At 38.9% G+C, this 15,554-nt stretch overlaps 1 protein-coding gene and 1 long non-coding RNA gene across 3 annotated transcripts; one reads left to right on the top strand and one right to left on the bottom strand.

Moving 5' to 3' along the window:
• Positions 1 to 1,238: 1,238 nt before the first annotated feature.
• On the top strand, positions 1,239 to 6,531 carry LOC111331277 (transcriptional regulator Myc-A). Of its 2 annotated transcripts, none has more exons than XM_022936348.2 (3): positions 1,239 to 1,398; positions 4,418 to 4,992; positions 5,158 to 6,531. In XM_022936348.2, exons 2-3 carry the CDS (start codon positions 4,419 to 4,421, stop codon positions 5,616 to 5,618), a joined length of 1,035 nt encoding a protein of 344 aa, XP_022792083.1. In that variant the 5' UTR covers positions 1,239 to 1,398; position 4,418; the 3' UTR covers positions 5,619 to 6,531. The 2 variants fall into 2 exon arrangements, with proteins under 2 accessions (XP_022792083.1, XP_022792082.1); XM_022936347.2 differs by lacking the exon at positions 1,239 to 1,398 and adding an exon at positions 3,962 to 4,113.
• LOC148717289 (uncharacterized) lies at positions 1,610 to 3,820 on the bottom strand. Its single transcript, XR_015994481.1, has 2 exons — positions 3,583 to 3,820; positions 1,610 to 1,826 (listed from the first exon to the last, which is right to left on the bottom strand). It is a non-coding gene; the product is annotated as an uncharacterized LOC148717289 (long non-coding RNA).
• Positions 6,532 to 15,554: the final 9,023 nt, after the last annotated feature.

Genomic DNA, 15,554 nt, shown 5'->3' with positions numbered 1-15,554 from the left:
GATTGTGTGAAAGTAAAAAAGGCTTTATTCAAATAAATATTAATTCAAAGGTATCTGAAAAAAAAAACAACAGCAAAACAAAAACAAAAACAACAACAAACTTTAAAATTATGAATTGATTAAACCGCAAAGCACCCTTTTTACGTCTAATCCAGCCACATTTCCGCTGGCTGTTGGGTAGACTGATCAAAGATTCCCTTGAGTTTGTTTTTCCTTATTTAATTTCTCTCCCTTCCTTGTACGCGAAATCTAGCCATAGTAATGATATTTTGGTCCAAAGGTACTCAACTGGAAGGAAACTGAAATCAGACAAGTTTGTCAAAGGTGATATTTTGGAGGATGCTTTGATCACGTATCGGACTCAATCACGTTTAGTTATTTCCGTTTCGACATTGCTGTTTTAATTATGTATCGAATTCAATATAGCACGTTAACGGAAATGTCTGCATGCGTCATGCGTCGGGCAAGTAATGGCTATTTTAAATGCGTGAAGGGGTTACCACTTTACACTCAGGAAACTTTTCAAGCGTATCTCGTCCCCGTTTTCAAGTTTGTGCAAGATTATTACACGGCTTATTAACGAAGAAATGTTTAAACCCTCAGGACTCATTAATTGATCATGCTCTTGTTATGAAGATTAATAAGTAGCATATGGGGAGATCAATCGATTATAGTACTTTAGATATTAGACTTTTGTCGTTTCTAATCAGAGTTACGGGCGGCGAGTGCCGACGTCATAAGTGGTACACTGATTTTCGAAGATTAGTCACGTGGCTTTGTACAGTTCGAGTCCTTGTTGAAGATTGACGCCAATATGTCCAAACGAAGTACTTGTGTTCAAGTGATTAGTTGACTTCGGCTTTCTAGAAATGTCATGCAAGGACAAGCATTCGCAGACGGCGGGAAAATTACTCACATAGAACCACCTGTCAATGAGGGCGGATGCAACGCAAGCCCAGTTTCACTAAAGATTGTGCGTCAATTCAGCCCCCTTCTTAATATTTCCCTGGGGGGTATCTGTTCGAAGTCTACTTGGCGCGCATGCAAAGCCAAAATACATTCAGATTCACCGGAACGTCGAAAAATATCATCGACAAAATATAACATACCATCAGTTATGTTCTTAATTAGTGTTGATTGGTCAGGAAAAATGCTCCTTGCGTAGTATCAATTGAGGTATCTATAAATATATGAGTACATTGCTTTCAAGTGCTCGGCATGACAGCAGAGGTCAAGTTTTGATAAGAAAGATGCCGAGCCTCCGAATGCTTTCTCCTGCATGCACGCAAACTAAATATGCGCTGGAAACATCCGAAATCACAGAGAAAGGACAGAGAGCTGTTGAAATATCATAGACGGTGACTAGTAGTCTATCATATTGTGTCAAGTGGAACGAAGGTGGGACTAAAATGTTTTCTTGATAATGTGTTCAGTCGAATCACTGAAGTGAAAAATGAGCGAGCAGTCTAAAGGGCAACATAATTGAGACTTGTTTTTTCGGTAAACGTGACTGCAGAGGGAAACGAAAGTATTTTTTTTACAGCGGGCTAACAAAACGATTTCTGATCTCTTGCGATAGTATTGTCGCGTTGTTTATCCTGTCGGAAGCTTTCACCAACCAAACATTTTTATTATTTCAACTTATCGAATGTTCCATTGTAATTTTATTTGTTTGCGGTCAGCAAATGTGAGATTTAAGTATGTTTAAATTGTTACAAGCTTTAAAAACTAAGTTCACCAACTTTCGCGCAGGGCAAATGTTCTTGAGCTGTTCTGCCTGCATTTCCTGTGGGTTTATCTCCTTCCTTTCTCAGTGTGGCTGGTTTCTGGTGAAGAAGGTACACGAAAATAGTTCTTTGACCGATGACAGATTACTCAAATCACGTTTAACTTTGTTTCATTGCAAAATACTTAATAGTTTACATTCCAGGCTAAATGAGGTCACATACTAAGAAAAAGAGCTACATGATTTTAATCGACTTTGACCTAGTCGTCACGAATTCATTTAAGTCCAAAATAAGGGCTCAGACTACGATAAGAGGCATCCGAGGAAGGTAGTTTTCTTTATTTGTCAAGATTTTTTTAGTTATAAGTGCTTTCAAGAGAGGCTTTTCTTCTAAATTGATGCAGCGTGAATCAACAAAAGCCTTTTACGTGTAAAAGACCAAAACAATATCACATTTGTAAGCGAAATTTATGGTAAAAATACTGAACAAACTGTAAATAGAAAATTCTATTTAGCACGTTTGTAGTCTTCGAAGCACTTTCATTTGATCAGCATCTGAGTGGCGAATGTCAAATTTTTACGAGTTGCAAATCTCATCGCGACGCTCTGAATATTGAACCTGAATTTCTTTTCTTGTGTAATATTGTTTTCCGTATTTCGCAAGACCTAAGGGACTGATTAGTGAATAGTTCGAGCCATTACAAACAAGCATTCATTGTACAAGACAGTTTGTTAACAGAATGAACAGGAAAGTTCCTATTAATCGCGGTTTTTTTGCCCATTACTCAGCGATTATTGAAGAGTAAATAAAAACAAGAGCTTATCATCTTGCCCCACTAGTCCGTGGGTGGCCTCAAGTCTGAAATTTTAGGCAACATAAGCATTTTTGAATAACAAACTTCTAACGCTTCTCACAATACGCGATAACGATCAAAAGGTTGACTCTTAAGTTATTGCGCAATAGTTGTTGATAAATTTTCAACCCTCCAATTCTGGATGCTATCATGCATCTTGCGTCTTGCAAAATTTCCTTTATTTGCACAGTTGCTCGTGAATATCGCTTAAATGACCTATTTGACCCTCCGTCTTTTTCTTATGAATCACCAGGAGTAAATCGTCCTTGGCAAAGTTGAACTGTCGACCCTGTCAATCAATCAAACCCCTTTCGCGGGAAAAAGTCCTTGGGTGGTAGTTCCGGTGATACTCGAATACTAAGGCAGCGAAATCTCACAAGTAAATATTGTTAGAGAGTTGATAATTGCATCGCTAAATTGCCCAGGTCCTTGTAATGTAATGCAGTAAGGGTTATGCTTTAAATCCCTTTTTCACCTATTGTTAATTATTGGCTAAATCTTCTTGTAATTAATGTATCGCCCCAATGCATTGCAAAGTTCAAACCCCTTGAGAGACTGATCGAATTAGTGAATTTGGAATGAGAAACATTCTGTTTAAACCAAATAGCAAATAACATCAACATGAAAATGCTACCCCCCAAAAATATAATGCATGAAGACCAAGGCATTAGGTTAATTTAAGGTGATCAGGGAATGGTTATCGTTAAGTGTTATCGTTGTCGTTTCCGGCTGATTGATGTCGAAAAATAGCCCATTCTTTTGAAATAATATTTTAATCCTCCAACTCTAAAACTTAGAAAAAAAACTTCCAGTCTCGACAGGTGTGCTTTAGGTTCTTATTCATGCACTGGTTTATTTTAGAGGAAACTTAAATTAAACAGGCTTAAGGGTTGCATGCGATTGCATCACGTTTTAGCTATTCTCCGATGAATTTTTATGGAAACCAAAGTGGCTTTATCAGAAAGCATCAGCAAATGTTAGTAAATATCTTTCTGACTTAACTCGACCATAGTTGTGAAACGAAGCGAGGAGCAGTCTTCTTGGTCCTGAAAGTGCTATGCTTTTGTTTATAGGACACAGGCTCCAGGGAATTTTTGAAAGCCGTTAAAAACATAAACAAGACATATTTCTGGACCCCCGAACATGTAATATTAAGATTGGGTGCACTTGCCAAACCTGTTATTTTGATACCAGTAAATCAGGCTCGGTAATGCACAAAGCGGAACAAATAGTTTTTAAAAGAGTGATTTTGAAAGAGAATTTTACGCATGTAAAACTTTCACGACGAAGAATATAGTCACGTGGAGCGCATGACGTTGTTATGGCAACGTTAATTAGTCTCACTTTCTGATTGGTTCTGGTTGTTGTGAATATATTCTCAAAAGTAGGCAGGAGAATTGAAATTTGCTTTCCGCGTACGCCCCGTTCTTTTCTACAGCCGCAGAAATTCGGGCTAGTTGCCGTTGGAATACCTCGAGAGGAATCCTCCAGGCACTTGAACTGCACAACTGCAGTCCCCTAGAGTTTCATGAGGTAAAGTGGTCCAACAAGCTTTCGATTGAGTGATCGTAATTTGGAGCCGTGAGTCTTCTGTGCCAAGTTCATTCATTCATTAGACAATCTTTAAAGTAGATTTAAATGGCTCCCTCTTTAGAAAAAAATAGAAATCGGCTGTCTTAAGCTCATACTTTTAATGAACTGAGACTCCAATTTGGTTACATTGCGCCGTCAGTGCACTTTTGGAGAAGATATTATTTATTCAGTCGTTAATCATTTGTTGAAGTGGTCGTAGTGATTCGAATGGCAGCTCATTTCCGTTTCGATCCTCCCGTTGTAGAATGGCTGTACAAGACGAGTCCTTGTGCAAATCATTTGCACTGGAAAACGACCCGGATGCGTCGTACTTTCTGATTAATTCAGAAAAAGATGAACATGGAAATGAAGGCTACAGCTCTCCTGTCCCATCTCATGACATTTGGAAAAAGTTTGAACTACTACCGACACCACCTCGTTCTCCGTCTCGATCACCTTCACATACGCCAGTCAGCTTTCATTCATACGAAGATGAATACTGTTCGGTTGCCGACACCTTACAGATCGTGTCAGATATTTTAGACGAGGACAGTTGTTCACCTGCACCCCTGGCGACTGTTGAAGTTTCTCTGAGTAGTCTGAAGTCCAAACTCATTCAAGACTGCATGTGGAACGGCTCCAACTACGAGAGTGCGTTAGATTTAAAAGTGCTGCCCGCTTCTTTGAATGCGGACGACCTTCCTTACGAGACTCCGTGTGCTACTCCTCCGCCAGTGGAATATGTAAGTTCTGATTGCGTTGATCCTTCAACGGTATTCCCCTATCCTATAAACGAATCACATCAGAACTTATGCGGATCACACAATTCAAGCGATTCAGGTTAGTTATTTTACACTATGTGCTTTCAATTTCCTGTTCTTGTAATTGGTAATCAAAATTAACGATGTGTTGTAAAGTAGAGTAGATCTAGCAGATTCGAAATCCAAATGTCTTAGCATTCCGCTGATCGAAGCTAATTTTTTAAAAATTTTTTTGCGACAACAGAAGAGGAAATAGACGTAGTAACCATCGAGAAACCAAAGCGAAAGCGGCTTCCACAAGTCACAGATGAACCGCCCGCAAAACGTCTTAAACCTGTTGCAGTGAAACCTAAAGGAGTAGCTCCTGCTTCGAGCCCTTCCAAAGAGAACAAAAAAGATTTTAAACGGCAAAACAGTTCAACCTCGGACGAAGAAGGCGATCTCAGTAAGAGAGCAACTCACAATGTTCTCGAGCGGAAGCGAAGGAATGATCTCAAGACAAGCTTTCACATTCTCCGGGAAGAGGTTCCTGACATTAAGGACAATGAAAGAGCTCCAAAAGTTACGATATTGAGGAAAGCAAAAGACTATGTCGATAAACTGAAAAAGGACGAAACGCGATTGCTGGCAGAACTTTCGAAAGAACGACGGAAAAACGAAGAACTTTTGGACCGGTTCTATGCGCTTGGGCAGAAGCGAAAATAACTTTTTGTTTACTCATCGCTATTTTCATTCGTCTTTTACCAAATATCATTACATAGATAACGATTGTATATAATTCATAGATAATATTATGAAAGGAAACTGTTTTTGCAAGTATACTCGCTGTCTAGAAATTTCAGTAAGCTTCAGATCGCTTTTTATACTTAAAGTTTTTCTGTCGTGTAGAAACAAGTCTTTCACTTGGGTGCCAAATATTTTCGTTGTCTCAATGCCGAATTTCGTATGACTGTCAAGCCCTCGAAGAAAGAGGAAATATTCCTCCCCCAAAGTAACAGTTTTCCTAGTGATCATAGCTTTGCGGTCGAAAAATTATATTTTTGATACGATATTTTTGAATGAATGGATATGTATTTGCATATATATTGCGTAAACGCGGGAAAAATCGGATGGATTTCCATAAATTAACGTCATGCATATGATCGCTTGGATTTCGTTTCAAGGTCCTTTGGGACTTAGTTTTGCTTGATCTGGGTTAAAAAAAGAATGTTAGCTATGTTTAGCTTGCAATGTTTTCAAACAAATTCTCGATACCCATTTTTACTGTGTAAAACACTGGTTAGCCGCTTTCGGCTTTGGTGAAATTTGGAGAGTAAAAAACTTTGTCGAAAGTTTCATGATTTAGTTAGCGTTTTCAAAAGGTATCTACAAGATTTCAGTAGTGTTTATAAATCGTAGAAAACCCTTTAGCAATGAACTTTTCTCACCAAGAGGACTTAATGTCATTCAAACGGTTGAGGTGTTATTTTATTACGTAGGTTTCTTTGGTTGTATTATTGTCAGACAGTGAGGTTGAGAGAGTTAAGATGTCGATCGTTCAAGGAAATAGTTCTGTAAACACTGCTTTGCTTTGCTAGCAAACAGTTATTAAAGATCAAATGTTCAGGATTGTCTTAAAGCCCGCTTTATAAACTTGCGTAAATACTGGGGACGCTATTAGCTTAATTGTTGGGGAAGCGTATGAATAATTGACCATTTTCTGATAAATATTCCTTTGTGTGGCGTGTAGCAGTTATACCGACTTCAGTTTGTAATTGGATTCTTTGTTCGAAAAGTAGATTACATTTCCTCCCCCACAGGAACCGCGTCTACTTTGGTTTATTTTATGACAATGCTGTAACAGAACACCGGTATCACAGCTGAGGCATTTTATATCTATAAATGCCGCATAAACATTCGTCAAGAGGGTGATTTTTATTTTGATCTTTAATACATATATTTGGACCAGTGAGTACGATTTTAGCATTTTGTCGACCAAATTTTGCAAAAGAGACTTGCAAAATGCTTTGTTATTTGTTTACCTCATTTATATTTCATAATATTTTAGTTTCTTTTCAAAACTTTTAGCCTTGTGTTGATCGTTCGATGCTATGAAGTTAACGTGAAGATATTTAGCTATAGGTGACAAGAATACAAAGTGGAGGTCAAATTTTTTGGTCGAGCGCATATGAGCAATCTTATCCTCTTTGTCCGATAGCGTGGGAAAATGATTATCTGACGAATCGAGGAAGTATACTTCGCATTCCAAGGTCCTTACATATTTCCGGTTTTTCCAAGAATACCGCTGCTCTGACGCATTTGTCTGTTTTTGAGTTCATATACGCGTGGGTAGCTTAATTCGGCGTGCAGTTATGGATGTCTGGACCTTTTACAGACATGATACTCCATAGTTTATACACCACTTGATTTTACTGTCTTGTGAATATGCAGATCTGGTTGTTGTCTCGACTGTAGCAAATCTCTAGTATTTTCGGTCTGCAGTGTATCATTGGTGTTCGGGCATAAGATATACTTGTGCTTTTGTGGGGTCACGAAAGAAAGCGGAATCACTAAACTAAGATTACGGATCTCATTTCACGTGCCAAACAAAATGCGATTTGTCTCAGTGGTCTTTGGTGGCCTCATCGGACTGTTACCAATTTTACCTGCTATGAGAGAAAAGAGAACAGAGGGGAAAGTTTTTCTTCAGGAGGCGTTCAATTGTTTGTTTATAATCGGATGTTTGCGAACACTTGTGGGCATAAAATCATTAAAGTATCACTTTCCCAACGAGAAAAGGGAAAAATTAACGTAATTGAGACAAGATCATTATATGAAACGAAACAACGAAAAATCCGGATTGTGTCCTTAGATTGCGTGACAAAGTAACGCTCTTTTATTATACAAGTGCTTTTACATGTTTTGCTGTGTTGCACTTGATTGAAATTCGGACAAGGTCAGTGCAGGAGGTGTTTTCAGTGTTAAAATTCTCCCTTTTTTATATGTACAACAAGAAGAATTAACTCGAGCATTAATCGCGACTCGGTTTTTTTTTTTTAGATAGTTTTGGGTTGTTGCTCTCACTTCCTGTGTCTCCGAGAACATATGGGTGGGTGGCAATCACGAATGGAAGTTTGATTTATCAGCGGAAAGCGATACAAACAAATTTTCCAGGGGGTCTTTAGATTGCCATCTCGGCTACCGACAGCACCGTGCGCTGCAAGGCAGCTTTGTATTCTTTTCCAAACGCTCAGTGTCAAAAAAAAACCGCAACAATTACAGTGCATTGAAGAGGAAACCGCATCATCTATATTTCCTTTGATATCGAAAGGTTATCGAGTCGAAAATCCGTAGAATACCACAAACCAGACATACGATGCATCTGGCGTGCTGTTTCAAATAGCTCCATTATAGTTACTTGAACGCACGCAGTGTCACTCCCCTCCCCTTTTTTTTCCTTTAATCGTAAGTTGCGCGAGGGGTGGGGCATACCTAAAAGTGTTTCACACGTTTCTGACGAGCTTTTAAGGTTTGATAAACATATCAGGGGCTAAAAAAGCAATCATTATACTCATTCTCTAAACAACCGGAAAACGAAGTCACTACTAAACATAGGGAGACGAAAATTACTAACATTTTCCAAAAATCTAACGGAAACGTGCCAAGTCCAAACAACCAAACCCGCAACTCAGTGGGATACATAAGATGCCGTCCTGTTGTTTTGATTAAAAAAAACGCCGGCAAATTTTAAAGTTCACTTGCGCTACACCGTTTCTGTTGCCTCTTCAGAAAATCAGTCACAGGCAAATTTCGGGTGAAACCAGAAACTTTCTAGATAACATTGGTGTAAACATCTGTGGATGCTGATAATTTCAGACTGATGCAATCAGACTGTGAGTTTTTAATTTTTCGAAATGATAGGAAAGTAGAGGGATCTGTTCCTTGGTGACTATAACTGAAATTGAAAACACGTGATTCTTGCTTCTGATTACGCGTTGAAAACATAGATAATGTTCCATAATCAACTCGTCAAAAGATGTGTAAAATTTGCTAGGTTTGTGAAGATTAATCTTTGCATTATATCTGAAATATTTCCCAGCCGAAAAGCTTGAAGGTTTTGTTTCCAGTAACTTTATGGTTGGCGAAGTAGAATGGTTGGCGTTTTTATGTCACAATACTGGCGCCAAGGGAGGTATGAGTGACAACCTTTTTCCCAAGCCAAGCAAACAACAGGGGGGTGGGAATAAACTGGTGGGACGCTAGAGCAGATGCATACAATTATTTACTACTCCTGCACGAGATGAAAGTAGAATCAAAGAGGGTATTCAGCTGGGTGCTATTTGTCGGAAAATATTAACGAAATACGTCACTTAAATAAACAGTTTCTTCGCCGGTTCCGAGTAATACCCCTTTTCTTTCACACAAAACCACTGGCTTATAATTTGCCCGCATTTGCTGAGTAGATTCGTAGGCATCCATAAGGTTATCATTTTCATTGGGACTCGAAATGGCGAACCTGTGATTAGAGAAGGCGCAGATGTAGACTTGACGTAATCTCGTTGTAATGCCGAAACCCCTTATGCATGTCAGTCACAGTTCAAACAACCACCCACTTTGTCGAAAAAGACTTGGTTCAAAAGAGAACAGTATATTACTTTTCCTAGGGAAGTTATATTAGATGGCGTCACCAGGCACTCGTCATAGGAGCTGGTTAGAGGTGGGGGTTGGGGGGCAGCAGAAGATACATGGCGTGTACAGATAGGACAATCCCAGGAACGATCTTAAAGACACACGTAGGTACATGAGTATCTCGAGTTCTTAGTTATGGATTTACTCTGAAAAAATGCGCTATTTCTGTAGCTGACGCGTTCGCTTGAGTCACGGTCGTACGTGTATAAAACCACAGGCGGTAGGCGAAGGGATCTGGGATTTGTGGCTTCCCAAGAAGAAAAAATTAACACTTCAGACAGTGACTAACAGACAGAAAATTCCAAGACAGTAAATTCCAAGATCTTTTTCGCAGTTCTCCCTTCTTGGTGATACTCATTTTCTTGTGAACTGCTTGAAAGAATTTGAAGTCAAAGGTCAGGGTCCATTCTCATCACCAGTCTCCCAGCAGGATTAAGTATAGATATTACACTTCAATAGCTTGTGTGCATAAAGAATGCTAGATTAAAGTTCAGATGCACCCTGCGACCACGGACACCTTTGAAACTATTTAAGAGACCTAAACGATCCGTACAACCTCCCCCCTGCCCTTACTCCCATACAGCAGGTCCAAATCAGGACTAAATTGTCCCTACCCGGAAGAGTGCCTCGGTGCCTTTGCAGTATTACTCCAAAATCCAAAAATCGGTTTAACATAGGTACCACTTTCCTGGTAGGGTGCCTTTTTAAGGTGGCTCGTACCAGTTTTCATCTTTTTGATGGTTTGTGACTTTGAAAGAATACAACAGAAAGACTGACCAAGGCCAGTTAAAAACACTTATACGGGGTTGAATTACATAGTCATTGGTTATCCAAAAAGAAGTGTCATTTCGTCACTAGCAGTTTCCATGGCAACGCTTTCATAGGCTTATTCAGACGTATTTTTTAGCTTGTGGCTTAAATCATTCGAAAACTAACCCGGTGACCCCCTGATTTTTTTCAGTGATTGCTTTTGGCACTTGAAAAGGAAAATGCACAAAGATTTTTTAAAATTCTACGGAGCGGAATTTCAGAAAATCTACAAAAAGGGTAATCTTCACACATAGCAAATTTCCTTCCGTAGAATTTTCTATTTTTTTTTTCTGATGATTCCTTTCGACGTTATTATCATATTGGAACAATAAAAAGAAGGGGTCACTGGACTTGTTTTCATGCAATAGCTCTCATGAGTTTAGCAATTTCCACGCGCGTTCTCGCGCATTTAAAAATCTGGATTCTATAAGATCGACATTTGCTCATGATCTGTTTTAGCTACCGCTGACAATTGCGTGTGCTCGCGCGAGCACCTACGATGTGAAGTTTACAGACGTTGAGTGCTAAGAAAATTATTAAACAGCCGTCAAAGACAGCCTCCCGAGCTCATCTTAAAAATCCTACACATGACTTCTGGCTAAATCATATTAATTTCCTTGAAGTTTCAAAGTCTTCTTCCACTTCAGGTAGATTATCCTTCACTTGAGTTCTTCTTTTTTCACCGTCACAAGATTTCATATCGGTTGAATATTCCTTTTAAATGTGAAGTGAGGCAACCTTTAGTTCTCCGAAAATCGTCTTCGTTATCTTAGTTTCTATCTCCTGCATTCACAGTGGCCGCTCAACACATTAAATACAAGCTCTTAGGTAAACTTCTCACAAAAGTAGAAAAAATGCCACCTAAAGAACAGTGCTTGATCATTATTAGTCGGGCGACTGACTATAGGTTTACCATCGGGTTTCTCCACAAAACTCGGTAGGTACCTGGTGTATGCCATCATATAGTGTATCTAAGACTTTCCTTCGTGTATATACTGTTATCTTAGATAACCTTGTATTCTTCTCACGTATACCAACGTATTCCCACGTATTCCCATCTATTCCCATGTATTCCCACGTATTCCCATGTATTCCCACGTATTCCCATGTATTCTTATGCATTCCTATGTATTCCCACGTATTCCCACGTTTTCCTACGTCTTCCCATGTATTCTTATGTATTCCCATGTATTCCCACGTATTCCCATGTTTTCCCACGTATTCCCACGTGTTCTTATGTATGCCCATGTATTCCCTCGTATTCCCATGTTTTCCCACGTATTCCCACGCGTTCCCATGTATTCTTATGTATTCCCACGTATTGCCATGTATTCTTATGTATTCCCATTTATTCCCACGTATTCCCACGTATTCCCATGTCTTCCCACGTATTCCCATGAATTCCCACGTATTTCCATGTTATTCCCACGTATTCCCACGTATTCCCACGTATTCCCATGTATTCCCATGTATTCTTATGTATTCCCATGTATTCCCATGTATTCCCACGTATTCCCATGAATTGCCACGTATTTCCATGTTATTCCCATTTATTCCCACGTATTCCCATGTATTCCCACCTATTGGCATGTATTCTGATGTATTCCCATGTATTCCCATGTATTCTCATGTATTCCCATGTATTCACATGTATTCCCACGTATTCCCATGTATTCACATGTATTCCCTCGTATTCCCATGTATTTGCACGTATTTCCGTGTTATTTCCATGTTATTCCCATGTATTCCCATGTATTCCCACGTATTCCCACGTATTCACATGTATTCCCATGTTTTCCCACGTATTCCCATGTATTCCCACGTATTCCCACGTATTTCCACGTATTACCATGTATTCCCATGTATTCCCACGTATTCCCATGGATTCCCACGGATTTCCACGTATTCCCACGTATTCCCATGTATTCCTATGTATTCCTATGTATTCCCATGTATTCCCATGTATTCCCACGTATTCCCATGTTATCTTATGTATTCCCATGTATTCCCACGTATTCCCACGTATTTCCATGTTATTTCCATGTATTCCCATGTATTCCCTCGTATTTCCATGTTATTTGCATGTATTCTCACGTATTCCCGTGTATTTCCGTGTATTCCCACGTATTCCCACGGCCCATGTATTTCCATGTATTCTTATGTATTCCTATGTATTCTTATGTATTCCCATGTAGTCCCATGTATTCCCATGTATTCCTATGTATTCCCATGTATTCTCATGTATTCTCACGTATTCTCATGTATTTCCGTGTATTCCCACGTATTCTCATGTATTCGCATGTATTCTTATGTATTCCTATTTATTACCATGTATTCTTATGTATTCCCATGTATTCCTATGTATCCCATGTATTCCCACGTATTCCCATGAAATTGTCATGCTTTCCCGTGTGTTCTCATGTTTTCCTGCGTATTCTCATGCATTTCCATGTATTCCCATGTATTGTATTCCCACGGCACATCTTCCCACGTATTTAGAATCATTAATTTAGTGCATTGCTGTGTATTCCCATACTGCTTTGTATTCCCGCATAGTCTTTTATGTTCCTACTGGTGCTTATGTATTTGCATACTTTGGTGCTTTAATCATTCCGGTATTTAAATATGCTGCCTAAAAATTTAAGGTTCTTTATTTAGTTCTTAATATATGGCTGTTTCTAACAAGGACTGGGAATCACCGAATTCACGAATTTGATTGGCTGTAATCAATATTGAACGCTATCTAGATTTTCCCATCTAGACCGGCATCTAGCCAAACAGGAACAAGCCAGTTTTTTTGTATTCTTTGTTTGTAACTTTTTGAAGCTAGGCAACTTTTACAATAAGATCGGTCTAGATGCCGGTCTAGATAGGAAAAGCTAGTAAGGATGGGCCGATACCGACACCAAATATTCGATACCAGCGATACCGAGGTGGGATCGAACAATATCGATACAAGCGAAGAGTATCGATTGTTTCGATACTGCACGTGACCTAGCTACCCACTTTAGTCTCCCGCGGCTAACCGCTGCCGAGTGGCCGAAAAGACTCCTGGCTGGAGATCGTGTATGTGAGCATTTGTGTGCCGTGTAGGATTGCCAATGTGTACCGGTGTGGCGGTTTCTTCCATTCCTTAGTACAACAGTTCACTGTGAAATAGGACCTGATTTTATTAACTACTACATGGGAATACATAAGAATACATGGGAATACGTGAGAATACATGGGAATACATAGGAATACATGGGAATACGTGGGAATACATGGGAATACATAAGAATACATGGGAATACATGGAAATACGTAGGAATACGTGGGAATAAATGGGAATAACATGGAAATACGTGGGAATTCATGGGAATACGTGGGAATACACGGGAATACATGGTAATACGGGGGAATACATGGGAATACATAAGAATACATGGGAATACGTGGGAATACATGGGAATACATAAGAATACATGGGAATACGTGGGAATATGTGGGAAAACATGGGAATACGTGGGAATACATGGGAATACATAAGAATACATGGGAATACGTGGGAATACATGGGAATACATAAGAATACATGGGAATACGTGGGAATACATGGGAATAACATGGAAATAAATAAGAATACATGGGAATACATAGGAATACATGGGACTACATGGGAATACATAAGAATACATAGGAATACATAAGAATACATGGAAATACATGGGCCGTGGGAATACACGGGAATACGTGAGAATACATGCAAATAACATGGAAATATGAGGGAATACATGGGAATACATGGAAATAACATGGAAATACGTGGGAATACATGGGAATACATAAGAATACATGGGAATAACAAAAATTAGTCTTCATTTATTCAGACAATAGAATGTAAACAGTGTCAGTATCTATTGTATTGATAATAGGAGTTATAAGATATTGGATTCTCATACAAGAGTCGAATATGGTAGAAGCCATCCCTCAGGTACAGGCATACTATTAGAAGTACCATCTATTCAGGGCTTAGTACAGTATTTCCAGACTATAGGCTCCCTCGATGACAATTATAAACTCAGAGGAGTGCAGATAAGTACATATGAAATAGCTGCAGTGAACTGTCTAAGAGAAGAACACAACTGCTTTGGTAAACAATGCTCTGCTGTAGGGCTTTATGCAATGTGTTACTCAGTAGCAAAGTCTTGTAGTTATTAGAATTCCATAACCCTATGCTGCATAGCTGACTGAGGAAATAAATTATATCGTAACATGGGCATCAACAGGCATCTAAAAAGGGCAGATTTATACATGAGTCTTAATATTTGTGGAGCTGAGATATCAGTCCAAATTGGAATGTTGTCGAGTGGTTTAAACAATACAAAAAAGAAAGTTGGAAAACTTAATTTTCAACAACTACAGGGGAAATAGAGGGTTTTTATTGTGGCTTGCAAGTTACTGTTAGGTATTACTTGTATTTTTCAACAAACAGTCATAGCAAAGTATAAGTTCTCCTTGACCTATGAAGATACTTGTAAACCTGCAATACAACAAATAAAAATAAGTGGTATACCATCATTAGTGCAAGCTATTTCTAACATTGTTACAAAGAAACTTAAAACAGGTATTATTCACTACGAAATGCAATATTTGTCTTGCTCATCTAACATGGAACTTCATCAAATCAGACACATGCAAAAGCACAGACGAAAATATAGATATGATAATTTGGAACCTGCTCCAAAAATAAAAGACTGCAACAGATATGTTTTAGAAACAAAATCAAATTCAAAGTTAGACAACAGCACAAGAGTGGGACAATCCCAACTATTGATATCTGCATTAATTAATTCAAAGAGAAAATCAGGGAAGGTCCTTACTGGTATGTTGTGTATACAATGTTTTCATGATGAAATAAACTTCCTTGCTTTCAGACCATTATGATTATGATTTCATAATATATCTTTTTTAATACACGCATCAATTGTCATGTTCTTATCACCCTTGGGTAGGGGGACTCCTTAAATAAAAAGGACTGGGGTGCTTGTTGTACCTTTTAGGGGTTCAAAAAGGTGGGCTTGTTACCCCTTAGGCTGTTGAGGCTCAAAAGGTCCACAGCAGCAGCTCCTGTGATACCTTTTAGGGTATTGCACCAAAAATATGTGACAGTGCATTATTGTA

Source organism: Stylophora pistillata, chromosome 13, assembly GCF_964205215.1.
Source record: "Stylophora pistillata chromosome 13, jaStyPist1.2, whole genome shotgun sequence".
NCBI lineage: Eukaryota > Metazoa > Cnidaria > Anthozoa > Scleractinia > Pocilloporidae > Stylophora > Stylophora pistillata.
This window is presented reverse-complemented; position numbering and strand designations above follow the sequence as displayed.